The sequence below is a fragment of the Lathamus discolor genome, chromosome Z (assembly GCF_037157495.1).
Source record: "Lathamus discolor isolate bLatDis1 chromosome Z, bLatDis1.hap1, whole genome shotgun sequence".
Lineage (NCBI taxonomy): Eukaryota > Metazoa > Chordata > Aves > Psittaciformes > Psittacidae > Lathamus > Lathamus discolor.
In genome coordinates, this window is record NC_088909.1 from 75,727,056 (window position 1) to 75,748,182 (window position 21,127).

General features: G+C 37.9%; 1 protein-coding gene across 7 annotated transcripts in view; it reads right to left on the reverse strand.

The window, feature by feature from the left end:
- Positions 1–21,127, reverse strand: part of ADAMTSL1 (ADAMTS like 1) — a 176,316-nt gene that overhangs the window by 133,894 nt on the left and 21,295 nt on the right. For 5 of the 7 annotated variants that reach the window (XR_010608771.1, XM_065662870.1, XM_065662869.1 and 2 more), the window contains exons 3-4: positions 12,446–12,491; positions 1,909–2,145 (exon numbers count right to left, since the gene is read on the reverse strand). Coding sequence is in view for 6 of the 7 variants with exons in the window: in XM_065662870.1 (XP_065518942.1) it covers positions 1,909–2,145; positions 12,446–12,491 (283 nt within the window). In the remaining variant the exon portion in view is untranslated. Of the gene's footprint in view, positions 1–1,908; positions 2,146–12,445; positions 12,492–12,695; positions 12,768–12,947; positions 13,031–21,127 lie in introns of those variants that run through there. The other 2 variants (XM_065662867.1, XM_065662868.1) reach the window with 2 other exon arrangements.

Sequence of the window (21,127 nt, forward strand, 5' to 3'; positions counted from 1 at the left end):
AAATATATCTTCACTGTAGAAAATTTTGCATTAAAAATATTTTTAGAATTGGTGATTCTCACCTGACAATCAATTTCTCTACTTATCACAGATTTATAACAGCAAATAAGTAATACCAAAATAGTAACCAATAAAACTTAATGCTAATATTTAAAAAAAAGTTTTATTGTGAAGAAGCTGTATGAAACTATTGTCAATACACTTCTGCCAAAATATTCAATGCATTCAGTGCCTTGATTTGATATGAACACTAGCTTTCAAAATTCAGCTGAGTATTGTTGGCTACAGTTCTATTGCCATGCTGACTTCAAATACAAAGATGCTGTAGCAAGACACTGCACTTTATGAAATCATCCATTTTTATTTTTTTTTTTTAGATCAGTGGTTTTCATACTCTGTCCATAGTATACTGGGGTCCATAGCCTGACCGCTTTTGTTACAAGCACTTTTCACTCTCTGTAAAAGGTTGCTTAGGAAACTAAGTTTATTATTAACTGACTTGAACTCACCATGCAGTTCAGTCTTTAAGAACTGATAAATTAGAAAAGTTAAAAACTATCTCTAGTAGTATTTGATAGTAGATGTGTAAAGAGGAATATAATATTATCATAAATAGTAGACATTAAGATAGGCATTTCTGGTATGCATCTGTCTTTAACTAGCAACCCATAAAATTGAAAGAATGCAACAGAGAAAGATGGACAGTTTTAGAACAAGAAACAAAAGTGTTTTTTCCAGTCCTGAACTATCTTTTTGTAGTAGCAAACTTACAGATCTTCTCAGAAATGACCAACTTTTTTATCATTGGATCTAATACTGCTATTAGAGCTATAATTAGACTGGCTCATTAGGCAATCCAGAATTTTGGGAAACTTGTGCACTTGGCTGAGGTCAAAAGGTCTAGATGATTGCTTTCTTCAGATCACAAGTGAGATTAGACCCCAGTAACTGTCTACTCTGCTTCATTTACTGCAAGACTGCTTTTGGCTCTGAACAGAAAATCAAAGAGAAGAGAAACAGCGAGAAAAGCTTCCAAGGGTATATAAAGTGGCTGAATATACAATAGAAGGCCAAAACCACATAAAGTCTATGTAGATAGGAAGGAGAAAGGGCACTAAAACATGAATCTAGGCTCAACCTTTTCTGATATTCAGCTGTGTTTGGTATTAAAAGGAGATGATGCAAATTTCCTTCCCTCCATCAACAACTACATTTAGTTCAGAAGACTAAACTCTGATGCAGATAGATAGGTTCAAAAGAGTAGCAAATTATAACTAAAAGCACAAAGGCCATACAGAAACAAATTAGGATGCAAATAAATTGGTTGAACGACGAGTAGATCTCCATTCACTGTGAAGTGTTCAGCAAACAGGGAATCTGAGGTCTAAAGATATATAGCAGCTTGTTTAATCCTATGGCAAATCAACAGCAGATTTTCCAGTTTCATAGTTTAGTACATCATCTTCTGCTATGTGATTTGGGACTTGCAGGGAACAATAATCCTCAAAGATGATGGAATTTCATAGACTTACAAAAGTTTGGTATCTCCAAACTAGAAGCTATTTTTTTATTATGGTGTGCTCAAATGAGATCTGCTGCTGATAATACAAAACCTGATAATACTTTCCTAAAAAAACAAAACCACAGAGAAAAAAACACCACCAACAACAAAAAAATTCCAAACACAAAACCACCAAACAAACAAGAAAACAGCATAAAATAAGAAAATAACCTTTGAATTTGTACACCTCTTCCAAACAAGATAGAAGTCAACTTAAGAGAATGAAAACAGATAATTAAAATGAAGATGTTAAAATGATACAGGTATGAAGGAGGAGAGTAGATGCATCAGAGATCTGAGGGGGGAAGTCATGAGGAAAGGCTTTAGGGTAGGGCTTCTCTCCTTACTTGGCACAAGCCACTGATGCACATGTCCAGTGATTCAGTGTAGCATCGGGTCCCATCCAGAACCTTTGGTGCCAGCTCCACAACAAGAGTTGTTCCTTTGGCCTGGCACTTCAGCGAGCATGGGTTGTCGAGGTCATTAGATACAGGAAGCCATTCATAAAACTGTCCCTGGTACTTGACGTCATTGTGAGCAGAGCACTGCTGGGCACGAAAATCACCTGCTTCTGGCGGACAGTCCTGAAGAAAAGAGGAAAAGATCAGCAGGTCTGTTTGGGACAGCCAGTCATAATGAGCTGTAGACGTCTTAACCACAGCCCTGATGTGCTGTTCCTGAATCTCTTTCCACTTGTGCAAGTATGTGGAGAAGTGTATGTGCACAGCCAGTCTTCCAGACAAATTTTCCTCTGTGATTGAAGAGAAATAAAAAAGAATTACATTATTTAATTGTTTGTTTATTTGAGCTCTCCTCACTAGCATATTTTTTTCTTTTTCTGTTTCATCAGTTAGTAGGGTAACAAGAACCAGAAAACATGATACATGTTTGTATTTCTTTAACCTAACTTTTCATAATTTAAATAACTAGCAACTTACTATTATTTTACTGGGAAGACTGTTAAAAAGACCCTTCGTTAATCCTTCAAGAGGTTTGTGAGACATATAAACCCTACTCTGAACCCAATATAGCTGACACAAAAAGCAAAGACCACTCATACTGCATAAAGTCTCTTTTTGATGAGAATGTGAGGCCCTTCTTGTCCACACACACTTTCTTGCCATCATTTAGCATTGAAAACCATGAGTCAAGTTCTCAGGAGAGCAAGAAGAGTTTCAAAATCACAAGGCTTCAGGCAAAATAAACATGAGTTCTTTTTATTTCCTTTCTATTTTTTGATCCTTGAAGAACAGTATTTCAGGTTTTCCTGTACAAGCAATCACAAAGACTAGAGATCAATTGTTGGTTGTTTTTTTTTTTTAAGTAACCATAATTTCTTACATAATTACAGGAACAGAGAAGGTAAGCTTTAATAAAAGCATTAAAAGAAAGAACTGTGACCAAAAAAGTAAATGTTGGCAATATGGCTGCCTCAGATTATTAAAGTCCCATAGTCCTCCACCTTGCTGCTGTAAGGAAATCTGTTCCTCAGTGATACCTGGTCAAATATGAGGTGAAATGAATACCTGTCATAAATTTTGCTGGAGGACTTTAACATTCTTTTTATTTTTAGAGAATCATAGACGTCTATCATAGACTTGATAGGGAAGTATTTTTATGTATATACAACCACATAACTAGACAGTATCCTTTTAAGACACTTGTATTCTCTGTCCTCAAACTACTTCATCCTATAGACATTCAAGTATTAGAAGTGACAACTTTATTCACAGGTTTTCTTATACTCCAAGCTAGGAAAGTCTTGCTGCTACTGAGACAAAATATCTCTTCTGAGATTTAAATAATCACCTCTATTTTTCAGACCATTTTCTACACCTTCATTCGTTAACACTTCTCTGCTTATTTCTAACAGGGCAGACTATTACAGCTTTCGATACAACTGGCATGGGGGCTGCATGATGCTTTATGATATTGAAGGATTGTTGTTTAACATTAAAGTCTAAAATAAAACCTGTCCCGACAATTGAGCTTTCAAAGTCTCCTTTGTATATAAATTGTCAAAATCTTGGCTATGAATTTTTCATCTGTATACCTTTGGCTCAAACCCACAATAACCAACCCAGCTTCTCATTCACCATGTAGTGGCAATGTGGTCTTAAGCCTAATTTATATTGCACCATCAGAGCAAATTTTCAGTTAATTTGCCCTGTATTTGAATGTGATGCAGGTCAAAACCAATGGGTCAAGCTCCAGCCAGAAGTTCTGTTGTCTAAGTATGAGGTAATAGTGTTCCTGCTACAAAAGGTTAAACGGATAAGACATAAAAGAGAAAAAAAAATAATAATTTGGGCTAAATCTTGCTGTAGAAAAATATGTATCAAAGAGCAATAATCCTGATTTTTGAGTAGAGCTCACTGATCGAAGAGCTCACTGATCCTTCCTGAAAGTGAAGGTTGAAAGTACAAGCTCATAACTGGGATTTTAGTGCTGGAGGACTTAGACGACAGACAGTTCTTCTAATCATATGTGAAGGAAGATTAAAAAAGAAGAAAAAAAATAGATGCTGAAAGTATTTCAGTTTGATTATAAAATCTCTAGGAAAACTTTGAGGCAACCATGTCCTTTTTCTGATCTGGGCAACCCGTTGACATGAGACAAACTATTGACAGCAGCAGAGAGTGAAAAGAGCAGAAAATTATGTGGGAAATTCATTATTCCTCTATAGCTGTTAACTAGAGGAAAAGTGGTCTTTATGTTCTGCTTTTAAACAGAATGAACAAGACAGTTACATCTTGACCCAGGATAAGTTTCAGTTCTATTTTCAAAAAGAGAAGAGACAGGCACGGAGGAACACTGTGGCCACATTTCCTGCCACAAAATCGTTGGTGCATGACCTTCTCCGATTTTTTCTGTCCATAAATGAACACAGTCAGGTCTGTTGGCTTGGCTTAGGCTTGTTACAGAGATCCAAGCCAATCCTCCTGTTTGGTTCAAGCTTGGCTCTACCTTCAAAACTTCCTGGCTTTCAATGGCTTTATTTTTACAAAGACAGAAAGACCCAATAAAGCACAAAACCTAAAGAGTTCATAATCCTACTTTGTGCAGTATTCAATACTATATTTGTTGCATTGGATTTTACTTTTAAATCAAAGAAAGAAAAAAAATGTACCGTCAACATAACAAGTTTTCAGGACACGGCAGGTGACCAGGACTGATGTTAAATACTTCCAGTCTTTGATATCATAATCAAAATAAAACAATGGATTTAAATAGTAGCCTTGTGTTTAAAAAAGTTTTCATGTGAAATTTGAAGCCATTCGAAGAATACATTCAAGCAGTCAGAAATGCAGACGTGCATACTTCTCTTGGCATGCAGATATGAAAAAGGGTCACGGTCTGGCCCACAGCTCTACTCCTGCTGAAATCCCAAGTCCTAAATCTATCTGAAGGACTTAAAGATCCCTTTCCCTCAAGGGAGGAACTTTCCTTAGTTAAGAGAGCACATGTACTTGCATTTACACCCATAAGACCTGCATAACCTCTGTAATATATGTGTTTTTTTTATACCAATGGACAATATTAAAAAAAATACACATCATCCGAATATTGCCCATCATTAGACACAGGTCACTGAGACTGAAAAAGTAGAAACTGTATAGGACTTGGCACTACTTATTAATTTCTTTCCTTTTTTTTTTTTTTTTTTTTTGCTTTTTAAACTCACAATTTACTGTTTGTATTATATGCCAGTAGTGATCAGAACCTCCTTGTACAATTATATAATGAAAGACAGACATAAGCTTACAAGCTATAAACAAATATTCTAGTTGCTGAAATAACAGATGAGGCAAAGCCAGTGTTTTGTTGCTTATTTGTTCAATCAGTAAATTTCTATTTTCTTCTAAACACTTCCCACACTTTTATATAAGAGCTTTGCTGTTTTGAGGCAGTTTTCCTGTGCCTCATTTCTGCAGTGCTGGCTCATGGACAGGAGAAAGTCAGGCAAAAAAAAAAAAAAAAAGAAGAAAAATTAAAAAAATGAGCATGTTTTCAATATATGCATGGGTCTTGGTGGAAGGGTATCCTTCAGAGCTGCCAGGTAGCACTGCTTCATTGACGTGAGTGAAGTTACATTCTACTCCACCTAAGGGTCTCATCCTGGAAGCTATCTAACAGTACGTAGTTTGTCTATCTGCACAGCAGACTGATAGACAAGAGTATGCCCACACTTTGAGGCAATCAGATGTTATGGGCCAAGTCAGTGTAGTGTAGCATATCTTTGCATGGGTTATGTAGTTCTGCAGAGTATTTTGCTAACCACATCTGCATGGCCTGTGTTTGGCTTAGAGCATGTGTCAGTACTGGTATCTGGCCACAAAAGCACTACAGCTCTGCTTCAGGTTACTCCAGCTTTGGTGTTTTATTCAAATTTTACCGGTTTTGTTTTCTTTTTGAAATTATCTATGGGCCCCTGCAGACATGAGGAACCATTGTCACTGCACTCCTTGAAGAACCAGAAAGAACTAATCATCTTGAAAGTCTTATCTAAGCCCATTTATCTTCAAGCTTCTAATTCATTAAGACTTTTTAGGGAAGAAAATTTCCCGTGAATAGGAAACAACTGTTCCTCTAACCCTGTGAGTCCTAGACAGCTGCTATACGACCTTTAGCTTGTGAAGGCTCATGAGATATTCCTGAAAGACTGAAGCTGTGATGGATACCTATAATCTCCATTCATCCTATCGCGTCAAGATTTCCTCCTCTGCAATGAAGATATGTGTCATTTTAAAGATGACCAGAAACTCCTTTGAGGTGTGAAACCTATTTTAAAATAAACACATGAGTTTCATCTTCACTTCTTAAGCACCTAATGCTGGCCATATTACTACAGCTTCATTTGTTTCCTCACATTTGGTGGGTTTTTTTTTGTTTAACTTGACCTCCTATTTGACCCTATGGTAATTCATAAGGTCCATGGAGTTTTGAGATGTTTGAATCCCATTCAAAACAATTGCTATTAATCAACAAACCAGTGGAAAAGATAAGATGAATCCCAGATGTCCTTTGATGGTGATAGGTAGATCAAATTTCACGGGACAAAAGAGGGTCAGGCTTTTTAAAGTTTACTTAGAGGGTGAAATGTGGAAGATCATATCTAAGCTGCTATAGATGGAAACAGTCGAGGAACCTTAAAACAGTTTACAATATATGTGCTCGTATATTTGCAGAGGCCAAGAATGATTTACTATACCTGGAGCTTTTCCTCTGTGCAAAAAATGACTTACAACTGGACTACTCTGTGCAGCATCTGACAGAACAGCTTATTGAACCGGTTCCATGAAGTACACACAGCATTTCAGTTGCACCAATTTCCCCACTGGGAAAGAAAGCCTGAGGTCCTCAAGTGGAGGCTTGACCAAGACTAAATAAGAACATTAGATAAAAATAGAGAGACTTAGGAGATACGGGGTTTTAATGGAAACTCCAGTTGACCCTGAAGCATTGTTGAGAGGCCTGCCTGAATTAAATTTCTTGCAGCCAGATTTTTCACTAGTGTATTCCTGTGTCTAAATATATTAGGATGATGCTTAGCTGCTTAGATCCAGAGGGGCTCATACTATAGCTTGCTATGACAACCCCAAGACACTGCAATATTTGGCAGAGAGTAGTATGAGAGAAATGATATGAACAAAGTAAATGGGGGAATATCAGCAGATGCTTCCACTCTGTATTAAATAAACATGGAGTGGAGATGAGGGCTAAAACAGTCAGTGAAGTATAAATCTAAACCTCCATGAACAGTTCTCATTAGAAATGTTTATAAAATAGATTTTTGACAAAAAAAGCACCCTATTTTCTTCTTTTAAAGTATATAACTCAATATGTAGCCCTTTATGCCATTTTAAAATTTTGTTTGTTCATACTTTTTAAATAGTAAGTGAAGTGTTGACAGTAGATACAGTAACTTATTTTGGCTTAAAAAACTTCCGAATATTTCAGTCAAAAACTAATACAAATATTAGATTACACTTCCCTAAAAGCACCATAAGTACCACACTGGCAGACCGAAAACAGAAATTAAAATAATAAAAAATTATTATTATCTGAAATACTGAATTTAAATCTGTGAATCATCCACAGTCCTGAAGAGTCCTGAGCAGAGTCCTGAAATGCCACTGTGATGGAAGTGATACAGATGTTTGGTCTACAAAGATTCTTTATGCATTTAGATAAAAAGGTTGCAGTGGTTTTTAGGGTATTTTTTTGTTCTGTTTTCAGGTCTGCTTGCTGAAAATGTAGCAAATCCAGAAGTCAAGGCTGCTAACATTAGGAATATACTAAAATCACTTGGTTTTCAGTGCAAATAAATAATTCCCAGATGACACACTGAAGTTTTAACATGCACCCATTTGGAAATGAGACTGTAGTTAGTAAAGTCATTAAAATTCAGCATTTTTATAAACCAACTGTAGTCACAGTAAATGATCTGAGTTTGGAAGAACTGTCACTTAAAAAGTAACCTGACGTGAAGTGAATCTGATGCCCCTAAGGAGATATGTGTAGTGTTTTTACCATTTTTTTCTTTCTTTTTTTTTTTTTTTTTTTAATTGCAAAGTGCAAACTGGGGGGTTTGAGGTTTGATTGCAAAAGACTTCAGACGGCATTTCTAGCCACCAAAGGGCAGAAAATTAAATCCTGATAATCATTACTGTATCTCTGAAAAAGTTCTACCTGGTGATAGTGATTTTCATACACACAAGACAATGCTTCTAGAGATTTAAATACTTGTAAAAAGTTTAAGTTTGACACTTTCCAACAGGCTAGCCTTTAGTGCATGGAAAGAAGATAGTGTCATTTTGTCAAAAGTCAGATTGGCAGTATCAGGGCTGGTGTGTATAAAATGAAGCATGAGCTGATTAGAACCAGGGATGGAAGTAGCTTGCCTGAATACAAGCCAAAAAATGGAGGATGTCATCACAGCTGGTATTTCAGCCAAGTGAGAAGAAAGTGAGGTATATATGAAAAAGAGCTGCAGGTGGTGTTTATGAGGTTTGGTGGTCTGATTAATGTGATGTAGCATCTACAAATTTTATCTTAGGCTTAAGGGAACTGCTGTAAACCTTGTTGAAAGAGCTAGTAATGTTGTGCAGCCTCCAGCATTGCTTATTTTCATGTCAAAGAGCAAAATCTCATGAGCAGCTTTATATGTAGTATTCATCATCATGCTGGCAGGTATAAGCAAGTAAATAGGAAAAGAAAGTGCAGATGAGATGGCAAGATATCCTGGTACAAAACCTGGAGAAGACCTGGTGACTAAGGATGTGCACAAAAGAAGGAACACAGAGCATGCTAGCTTGAAAAAAAACAAACAACAAACCACTAGAAAAATCCTATTTGCAGTTTGGAAATATCTTTTGTTTATTTTGAATAATGTTTAGCACAACAACACAGCTAGATGAAAAAATGTGTTTTTATTGCATTCAGAGTAATTTTCTAAAGAAAAACAAATTACTCCCCCTCTCTCTATCCCATTATTATATTCTAAAATGGCTGGAAACATACTTGGAGTCAATATGAAAAGTAAGAAATAGAAAAGCAGATGTAATTCAACCCTAAATCATCTTCAGATTCCCTCATTCCTTCTTTTACTATTTACACATGTGACTTCATACCCAAAGTCTTTCCAGTTTCTGATCAACACCAGGCAATGCAAGTGGTGAAGATACTGGACTGGATTTGTTCTGTTAAGGACTGTTCAGAAGCTTTATAGACAGAAATATCAACCCCTCTGACAGTCTGTACTACTGAAAATGGTTCAGAATCCCTAGAATAACATAGGTCACTGAAGAAACAGACATGCCACTCTCTCCGCTTGCCTCCATTTTTCTTTATCTCATTCCTCTCCTCCCCTCCACCCTGTAATTTAATTTCAGGATGAATTAAAACCAGCTGTAGCAAAACCCTGCAAATGATAATGTCTATGAAAATGTGTTCATTGCCAGATTCCAAGAAGTATTCTTCCCATTCTCCAATTTCACCTTTGAAATAAAGAGCTTGCTTTTAGTATATGTGACTACCCATCCTTTCTCTAAGAGGACAGTCATCTAAATAAAAACATGTCAGTTTAAAGAAAGACAGTTTTCAGAAAATAAAAAGACTGATTATTTTAAGAACAATAATGTCCTCAAGTTATACACAAACTAATTGCAATGAAAGCTCCTACTTAAGGACTTGCTGATTTCCACAAGAATAAAGAAGAAATTTTCCACAATGCATGATAGCTAGCTTAATTTCCAGGGGAGGGATGGGGGGATTTGCTCTCATTTTCCTTTCATGTAACAGACGAGTAATCTAACAGATGAAAATGAAGGTCTCATTTAGCCTGGAATTATTGTCATGCTGATTTTCAGGGTCTTTGTGGATGAAATCTTAAGAGGCAAAGTCTGAGTTAACAAAAATACAGTATTATATGCCTTTTTCAGTGCAGAATTCTACAACAAGCCATGGGGTTAATGAGTTGTTTCCGAGGTCCAATTTGTGTGTATGTATCCTTGGATTCTGGAGACAAAGATAGACTTCCATTAAAGAGAAAGCATATGATTTTGTTTTACTATTCTGAAAGAGACAAACAGTACTTCAGCGGTACAGCTACACCATTCAGTAACAGAATGGATTTCAGCAGAGATGCACATCTGGGATTCCCAAATTGCCTAAGGCAATTTGGTGCTGCACAAGGTATTTCGAAATGGTGCCTAGCCCCAGAAACATGGGATGAGGATCACGAAGGCTGTGGCAGGACCTACCGCAAGTTCTGATACAGGTCATGGTGGCAGTGCCCTCGCACTGACTGATGTTTTGAGTACTGGTGCACCTTATCTCAGATTAGTAAAGATGATACGTGAAAGGGCATAACATCTCAATCAGAGACTCAACATATTTGAAAAAAAGAAAATACTGTCCTCTGAAATCAAATGTCTATGAAATTAATACAGTCAAGTACTTTCCTCAAGACATAAAACAGTATTTGGAGGGCCTGGGCAAAGTATGATGCAGTCATAAGCTTGAGATTGGTTTGATTTACTGCTAGTTTTGCAAGCTTATTAAAAGGAAAAAATTTAAACTCATTTAATCCTTTTATTAAGAATTAATTCTTTTATGAAGGAAAAGAGCAATGTAGCACAATCCACACTCTCTGAAAAACGGATTAAAATCTTAAATGGCTGTCCTGGGTCTTCAGAAATCAGTGGCAAAACTGTCACTGATTTCAGCACAGCGAAGCACTTTTAAATTTTCAGTTTTGATTACTGGACCCAAGAAAACTTGGTACGAAGTAATTAAGTGAGTTCTACAGCTGCATGCCTCACTGCTACATTGGAAAGTCTGGAGCTGGTGTTGCCAAATGCAAGGTATGTAAAGGAACTGCATGACAACAGTATGCAAGGTTTTATTTTGAAGGAAAACTGTTCAGGTGCACATTTCCAAAACAGAAACTGAGATAAAAAATAACATTTTAAAAACTATTCTTTATCTTGGAAAGTTAAGCTCAGTGATTACAAAATAAGGGCTGTAACACAGGTAAAATGCTGTCCTCTAACCAGGGTGATCCAGGAACTGGCAGCAGAGAAGGATGCTAGTTTGTCTCACTGCTTTCAGAATACCCAAGGTCAGGTCAGAATGGGAAGGGGACTGTCTCAACACATATGATTTCACAAACCCAAACAGAACTGATGGGTCTAACTGTAGTCTAATTTAGCCCAGTTAGCCTTTGACAGTTTTGCTCTGGTTGGTTTGGCTGTTTTTTTTTTTTTGTGTGTGTGTGTTACAACACTCAATTTGACTGGCACAAATCAACATTCACATTCCCTCCACAATTCTGGTATAGCCTCAGTGCCTCAGAGATGGAATTAGGCTGTTAATCAACCAGCAGACCTATTTATTGATTCCTCTACCTGTTGTCAGTAAGTGAAGCAGATGTCTAGACTGATACGAAGCCAAAGGATATACCCATAAGAAATTTCAGAGAAGTGTGAGAAATCTTGCTGCATGGGAGACTACAGCTCAGACAGAAACAGTTTCATTACGAACTGTGGTCTACTGAAGAAAATATAAGGTAAATACGAGTGAATGTATTCAGGTTTTTAACTTAAACTTTTAGAGTTTTTTAGACAAAGCATCTATTGAAAGGCTTCTTAATATGCCCCTATCAGGCATGAGAAAGTTTGGCCCAGTGCACGTTTGATTTCATTTTCCATCTTTACTGGTAAAACTGACATTTCTCCATGTAATTTGAGAGCTTTTACTATTCTTGTCACCCAATAAAACTTTCCACATGAAAATCTTTATTTCCATTTTCACCAGTGAAAACACACTTTCACTTTCGTGAGCACAGAAGTTAAGGTTTCCTATTTTATTGTATTGAAAATGATATTCACCATATATAAACCCAAGAGAGAGCCTTTGGAAAGGCCAAAATGCTGGTGCAGGCCATCTAAAACTGCTATTGCAACAAAATTACCATGCTGGGAGGGCACAGGTGAGCAGAAACATATACTTACTAATTTGTCTTCAGTCCTCTAACAGCTTAATTTTCCAGCCTGACAGACTGCCCAATATGAACCAGCTGGTTACCAAAGTAGTACTGGGAACATGAGTGGTCTTGATTCTGCCAGGGAAGTTGTAAAGAGCAACTCTGAAGTTTCACTCTATTTGGAAAGGCTGTGACTGCAATTCCTTCCAGTTTTAGCATTATGCTATGCCATAATCTCTCAATTTTTAAAAGACACTGAGAAAAGGCCCTGTGGCATGAAGACAGTTTAGGTAGCTACAATATTCTCACTGTCACGTTACCAAATTGTTTTATTAATATGGCTGTGACTGTTGTTTGTGATTACTTGTATCATAGCAAAGCTATACTTTACTTACCACATTACTGCATGTCCTGTACCGGATGTTTCTCCCTTCACAGGTCCTGTGTCCAAAAATTAAAAACAAACCATTAATAGCTTAATATTAAATGCAACCACATAATACTTAACTGTGTCAGCATCTTTCCTACAAAGATCTCTTCCCCCCCCCCCGCCCTGTTTTTCCCCAAAGTAAAAGGCTGTCTTTATATAGATATAGAATTATATTCTATAATTCCTCAGTTTCCTACCTTTGCTTTAAAAATTACCTTTGTGAAGGTAGCATCAGCTTATCAATGAGGTTGGACAATGGAATTTAGCTGGAAATCAACAACTGAATCACACTACCAATGCCCCATGCCTCCCAGCTATCCACAATGATTTCACAAGGACACAGCTCTGCATCTACCCAGGCACACATGTTAGCAATGTCAGTCTGAGCAGCCAGGCTTTGCCTGCTGGGGAACAACCTACGTGCTGGGAGGAAGGAAATTGCTAAATGAAAGGATAGCAGGACTGACTTTTTCCAATTTGATATGAGGGAAGGAGGAAAGCATAAAACTCCGCTCCAATCCACCAGCCCCATGAACTCCCAGATCCCTGCTGCCCAGCAACATCGGAAGAGAAGCTGAGCCCAGCTGAGGTCAAGAGCACCACCCTGATTTGTGTTCTCCATGGCTCTCCTCCTTTTCACCCCCAGCAGACCCATACCAGCCCCGATGTTGGCAGGACTCCCAGAAGAAAGGTCAACACCCAGCTATCTTTTTAGTGCTCAGCAGTGTGTATTCTGAGTATTTGACCTTAGGTGAAGTTTCATGTGTTTTATGAGTTTAGGCAGCATACTCTGAGGAGGTACACAATATAATTCAGAATGCAGGGTTTTGATTTTAAAGATTATCCTTCAAAAGAACAGAACTCCTTACATTCTTAAGTTCTTAATTTCACAACTTCCCCCTCTCCCCTTTCTTTTTTTTTTTTTTTTCTCTTTTTTTTTCCTTTTTTTTTCCCACTAGGTTTTAACAAGCACATAATCCTTGAGGACTAAATGCCTATCAAGACTGAATTTTTGAATCTGAACCATTTTGAACTATCCAAGAGAAAGGACAGCATCAGCATGCGTTTGTGTTTGTTCTTTTTTCCTCCTTTTCCTTTTTTCAAAAGATTTTTTTCCCATACTGAGTTAACCCTAAAATATACTGAACAGTCCTTTAATTTTTTGAAGTCATCCCTCCTCTCGCCTTTATCCACAAGACTTAATTGTGAAATTCTTCCAGTAGTAATTTACACCTTTCGAGTTCAAAAACCAGGGCAAAACACAGTTTTGCAAACATATTACAGTGATGTAAATGATCACAAGAAAAGATGAATGAGAAAATAAACTCTCACTTTTCCAGAAGAATCATAAGCAGAAAGGTAACATACTCTGTTATGTAATATCTGTCATATAAAGGATGCTACTAAAAGCACAATAGAAATACCACTAATTCAATGCTTTTGTAATGTTATATAATTAATTCAAGTAAATTTTAATCATTGCAAGCATGCACAGGAGTGAAAAGTGTGAACAGAATAGCTAGGAAACAAAACAGTTTTAGCAATATAATAATAAAAATTACATTCAAAATGGGCTCTGAAGTAAAAGACTGGGAGTAGTGAAGACTACTTTAGACAAAGGCGTCCATTCTCTGAGGGAATCAGCCATCGTAGAGATGATCTATCACATCAAGCCAAATAACTGGGATATACCCATAGACCCAGATGAAGTCGAATGTACACAACCCATGTGGCAAAAACTAACACAGAATGCACCGTCATCATACACCCATTCATTGGCAACAGTAACCTGGAATGACATAGTATCACTAACAGTGGATGAAATGATTCATAAACTCTGAGAGTTTGAAGACAATCTCACCGCTTCCATCATCTCAGCTGTGGACAAACTGTCCCAGGATCTCAAACAATTGAGGGATGATCTATCTGACTTATCCAGCTCCCCACATGTACCAACACACATCTCAGCTATTAACAAAAGGCGTCCTATTCTTCAAGAGAGAAGATACAGGGGGTATACGCCACGGGTGCTCTTCGGGGGGGTCGAACTCATTCGGCAGTGGTATTGTATTCTCTTCGCTTGTTATTTTCTCTTATTATTATTATCATTGGTGGTAGCAGCAGTGGTTTGTGTTATACCTTAGTTACTGGGCTGTTCTTATCTCAACCCATGGGAGTTACATTCTCTCGATTCTGCTCCCCATCCCTCCAGGACTGGGGGATTGGAGGTGGGGGGGGAAGAGAGAGGGAGAAAAGTGTGTGGGGGTGAGTGAGTGGACAAGCTGTGTGGCTCGGTTTAAGCCACGACACCCTAAAAAATCCCCAAGAACCCCCTCCACCTCCACTATCCCAGTCATTTCTAAGCAATACAGACAAGCTGGTACAAATACTATGGTGCAGGCCATACAACCCACCAGACGTCTCTTTGCTTCACACAGACATGCTGTTAGCACAATTTCAATTACTCAAATTTATTAATCTCAGAACCATTGAACTGCCAGGGAAATTTAAACTTCCTTTATACCAGCTGCCTCACATTTTCTTCTTTTCTCAGTTTCTTCATACTGACTGTTTTGAAATGAAACACTTGCTTTTGACTTATTCTTTGCACTAGGAAAAAGAATAGGTACTTTAATTAGAATAATGCCACGGAGCTATTCAATTTTTAATTCTAATTTCCCACCTTTGGCTATTAGCCAGGGTTGTTCAGAAAAAAATGTGCAGTTCTGGATGCAGCTAGCACTGTGATGACTCATGAACACTATGAACAACTCTTGCAAAACTCCACTTGTCGCCCCTCCAAGATCAAACTTTGGGGTTTTGTTGTTTAAGATCATTAGTTTCCCAGTTATCAACTATCAACCAAAATCAGGCAAACTTCTTTCAGCCTGAACTGACATATTTTCATAATAGATTTGCAAACTAGTGTTTGTGTTTCAGAGCTATGCTGCATCAGGACAGTATTCCAGATTCTCTTAAGCTCAAGTATCGATTTTGTATTCAAAATCATGGATTTGTAGGAGAAAAAAAAAAAAAAAAAGAAAAGAAATAAAGCAGCTTTTCAGGGACATATATTTTGATTTCTAAAATTAAATTGTTTCTGAGCCTGTCTATGCTCAAAATATGTAAGGTGAAATCACCTAGTGAACTTAATCCTGCTAGAGTGAAATACACAGCATCTAGCATGACAGCAGGCCAGCCTAGGTTTTCTCCTAAGGCAGGTCCCATATATCTGCGTGGATATTTTCCAGAATGCCACAGCACAGAACATTTCATGGTCAAGGAAGAGCCACAGCAGATGAGTGAGACCATGTTATGAGATACAGTCACTACACATCCCTTCTGCAGGGTATAAATGAGAATTCATATCAACAAAGAGAACACAGCCAGTTAGAAAAGTCAAAAGTCACACAAAATGGCAAATTCATCTCAGGAAACACACAACAAGTGGGACCAGTAAGAGGTATTCTAGTCCTCTCTGTTATTTATAAACTGCAGGGTATTTTGCAGAGGAAAAAAGTAGCTGAAATTTTGGCTTGACAGGTAATTATTATCATGTGAATATGAAAGAAAAGCAAGCTATTTGGAATCATATTTCATTCTTCAAATGTAGTCACCTTTTTTCCAGTAAAGTTCCTTAAACAGGTTAACAACTTTTAATATATTAAAATATTCACTTCTCCTTAATGTAAACACCCCAAACTCCTGGTATTTACTTTTTCAGGCTCCGGTTTGTAGAGTGACTTAGTTCAAATTTCCCCCCTTAAAGGTCTAAAGTAGATGTGTATTTGTGCTCAGTTAGAGTTAGAAGCCTTGCAATAATCCATGACAGAAAGCACAGCAACCCCATGCCAAAGTTGTCTTTCTCTGTAATTACCAAAGACGATGAAAGGAATATGCATAGGAGGACTTCATCAACTCCTGCTACTCTCAGCAGTCATCAAAGTTTGAAACGCTTTTCTTAAAAAACACGTCCCCAGATAAGCAAGCATCTATAAGCCAGAGGTGGGTTATTTTTGTGGATGTGAATTTTGATGCAACTGCTACAGGGGCTTGAAAGTTGATGTAATGTTGAACAATCTTCATTTGCTTTATTTTCACAGTCCTTGACGGTCATTTTCTGGGATAGATAACTGGTTTCTGCACTGTATCTGTGAGAAAAAGTACGCTGTGGGTCTTTCTCCTCCCATGAGATCTTAGGCAGGATGCATCAGCCCTCCCCTTTCCTGGGTGCCAGCAGGCATGAAGCTGTGCTACATACACAGTAACACCATCTTGCATCTGTCTTCCTCAATCTCTCTCTCAAATGTTGCACAGTGTTTTATGATCCCCTTTGAGTCTCAATACAATTTCTGTTTAGTTCTTGTCTGGGGAAAAAAATAACATTTCTTCTTTCAGCACATCCTTCTTCCTATAATGAAAATGTGAGGGAAGGCCCATATTGTTATGGAAAAGGAAGATGTATCAGGGTTGCACTGACTTTATGAGTTTAGGTTTTCAAACTGTCTGTTTGGTTCTGCCCAACTTCATGTCTACATCACTCAATTGACTGATTTAAAAAGATATATGAAAATGGCATCACATCAGGTTGGTGACCATGGTAGTGGTTTTGCCCAGGGCTCAATTTTATGGTCAGTGCTCTTTAATGTTTTCATAAATCCTCTAGATGCAGGAATCAATTGTACATTGAGTAAATTTGCCAGTGATATTAAATTAGGAGAAGCTGTGGACTCCCTAGTAGGTAGAGAGGCCTTCCACAGAGATCTAGACTAGAGATGGGCAATCACCAACCATATGAAATTTGACAAGAGCAAGTGCTGGATTCTCTGTCTGGGATAGGGTAATCCTGGTTACGTAAAACTGGGGGATGAGAGGGTGGAAAGCAGCCCCATGGAAAGAGATATGGGGGTTTGGATTGATGGCATACTCAATATGAGTCAATAGCGTGCCCTGGCAGCTGAAAGCGCCAACTGTGTCCTGTGGTGCAGTTGGGGGTGCCTCAGTACAAGGACAACAAACTATTAGAGTTTGTCCAGAGTTTGACTAAGATGGTGAAAGGTCTCAAGTGCAAGACTTATGAGAAGTGGCTGAGGTTCAGCTTGGAGAAGGCTGAGGTGTCACCTCATGACTGTCTACAACAGCCTCAGGGGTGCAGCGGAGAGTGAGATGCTGATCTCCTCTCTCTGGAGACCAGCAGTAAGACATGAGGAAATGGAATGAAGCTGCATCAGGGGAAGTTCAGGTTGGACATTAGGGAAGGGCTCATCACTAACAGTGGTTGATCACTGGAATAGGCTCCTCAGGGAAGTGGTTGTGACACCAAATATTCAATGATCCTTATAGGTTCTTTCCAACTTGAAGTATTCTGTGATTCTAACTCTATGATTCAGCCTGGAAAAAAAGAAGGCTTATGGAGATCCTACTGCAGCTTTTTAATAGATGAAGGGACCTTGTATGAAAGATGGAGAAAGACTTTCTACTGAGGCCTGTACTGACAGGACAACAGGCAATGATTTTAAACTGAAAGAGGATGGATAAGGAACATAAGGACACAAAGAAAAATTTTTTTATGATACAGGTGATGAGGCACTGGAACAGGTTGCCCAGAGAAGTTGTGGATGCCCCATCCCTGGCGGTATTTGGGGTCAGGTTGGACTAGATGATTTTCAAAGGTCCTTTCCAACCTAAACTGTACAATGATTCTGTAATAAAATAAATATTGACCATCATTTATGTGAATAGGATGAGTATGAAGCTAACAAAAAGCCATCATACTGGACTTTAGTCTTTGAGACTCTGCTGTGTATCTAGAGTAAATTCATTTGAACTAAAAGAATCAAATATGGCTATACACACGTGGAATATGACTATACCAGATGCTGGGGAGGGACTCTTCATTAGGGAGTGTAGTGATAGGACAAGGGGTAATAGGTTTAAACCTGAAGAGGAATCTAATCTTCCTCATGTTTTGAGAAAGTTTGAACTCGGGTCTGAATCACATGTGTTAGCCCAGCTCTACTGAAATGCCTATGCTTTCTTATGTACAATCTATTGCTTGGGGCTTTAAAAAATCACACCTTATTTCTTTCTTATACATAGTAAGGCTTTCAAGAACTATACATCATGCAAAGGGGTGGCTGATTTAATTCTTTCTCATTTAATTTCCAGAACATATTTACTGAAAGAATTATGAATATACAAGAGCTCTTCCGGTGAACCTGGACTTATGAATGGCATATCATCCAAAAGAAGGCTTAACCAACATTTTTGTTAGGAAAGCTGACTACTATTCATTCAAACACAGAGTGTTTGGGTGAGATAACCCGGCAACTCTATAAATGGATTACATGGGAAAACTTCCAGAAAAGCATTTTATATATTTTTATCTACTTCACTGAGGTGCAGAAACCTGAAATTAGGAGAGTCAGCACAATGTGACTAACTGGTTCTCCAAAGACCACCCAATCACTCTACAGATTACAACATTGGTCTAGATGGTGTGAAATTTCCACAGCATAAAATTGACCTAAATTGAGCTAATTTAGCTAGTTTATTAAACCAAAGGTATGTCTTGGTGGCTATTTTATTGATGAATCAAGTCAAACTGCAGTAAAATTGAGAGTCATTCATGCAGGTTTACTGTTTTCATCCTGCACAACACAGTCACACTGGGGTGAAAAACCCAGCTAGTGAATCATTTACTTCAGCTAATTTAGCAAACAGGGCTGGTAGAAAGTATATTTCATACTGGTGCATTAACTTGCTTGCATTAACAAAAGGCAGCCATGAGCTGAAGGAAAGAAGAGAGGCATTTGAAAAGTGGGGTAAAAAATATATTCCAGAAAGCAACAGAGACAATACCAAGCATCTAAACAAATCTGGCATTGTATCATTGTGAATCTCCCATGCGTGCTCCCTCTTTTTTCCTTTCTTGGTGTTTTGTTGTTGGTTTTTGTTTGTTCATTTGGTTTTGTTTTGGGTTTTTTTTGGGGGGGTGTTTGGTTTTTGTTGTTGTTTCAGGGGGGTTTTGTGTGTGTGGTTTTGGTTTTGTTGTTATTTGGGGGGTTTTTTTGTTAATGCTGACTTTCTTCTACTGCTAAACATACATACCTCATCTGATGGTGGAAAACCTCCATTCTATTCAGCAGTTTGTACACGGTTTCCCAGAGGTAAGAGTGATGATCTCAAACTTTGACCCCTTTAGGCAGATTAAGTATCCATGAGACTTCATAGCCAGCTTAGCACTGTTCTGCAAACTCACACAAACTGTTCCCCGATTCATGCTTCAGCTGGGAAGAGCAGCAACAGATTGGGCTTCTAAGCAGACTGAAATAAAGCTTACTTATCTGTTACCTGCTAAAATAATTTCCAAAGCTCTAGGACATCCTGCTTGTCTGCTACCTACAACCTTACTTTACTAGAAAGTGATGAATAGTTTGGAAGATGATAGGAAAAAATTCACAATTATCTTCCTGCTTAAAAGGTAGGGACAGTAAAACACCACTGATACTACCGCAGTACTTGTCAATATGCAAAGCGCAATTCTAGCACACAGAGAATATTTTTAGGACCAGGATGGGTGAATTTAGCATATGAGAATTTATAATTTCTTTTATGATTTGAAAATGTATTCTTATACAAGGAAATTAAATAAATGCACATGAATTTTGTATAGCTAACAAGCAATCAGCTATGTATTACTCTGTTCAAGCTTCCTTGAACTATCATAAACATTTATTAATACCTGGATTGAAGATATGTGAGTACTATCAATCACTATGCTGGATGAAAAACTCCAGCTGTACTGTGCATTAGACAGACCACAACCAATACTAGCCAGACTGCAAGGAAGAGGGCAAAAAACATATTGAAGTGTCTCTCCACATGCTCTATCTATGTATTTCCAGCATCCCTATAGACAAAGTATCCAATAGCTAATAAAACTCATCTCTCTGTTGAAGCACAACAGTTGGTAGTTTGGCCTTCAAGAAAAACGGGAATGGTTTGTAGTTCTCCTCTCTACAGGTTTTGAATAGCAGAACAGTAATGCTGCATGGTAGCCCATGGTGGAGCTACAGGTGAGGAGTTACTCTTCCTGAGCTTTGTATAAACCCCCCTCCTTAAATCTCCAGCCTCCCCCCTTACCCTCCCAAAAAATCCCACCATCCCACCCCCCCAAAAAAAACACCCCGACCCTGAAACTGAAGGGCAAAACTCTGGAATGATAGAAATAAATACTCCTTCATGCAATACATAATTAGCTTTGGAGATTAATTTCCAAGTGACTTGAGGCAAACAACTGTAGTATCAAAAGGGGGTCTGCCTTTTTGTGTAAATAACAAGAATATCTGAAGTTATAAAGAGCTAATGCTAACAAAGAGCATGAAAAGTCTCATTCTTTGAGGTTTAGCATTGTCTTTAACTACTAATTAGCAAAACTTTATTTTCCTGGGGCTAATTTTGCCACCAGAGTTACCCTGTGCTTCTTTTGCTGTCAGTGTGGGATACCAGAATGCATGGTTTACTTGGGCTGACAACTCTGGTTGTCATGTTTATTTGTATTTAATATTTGTATTTATATATATATCACTGTCATGCTAAATGTCCCTAGCATAATCAAGATGAGTTGTTCTAATGAAATGTGCTG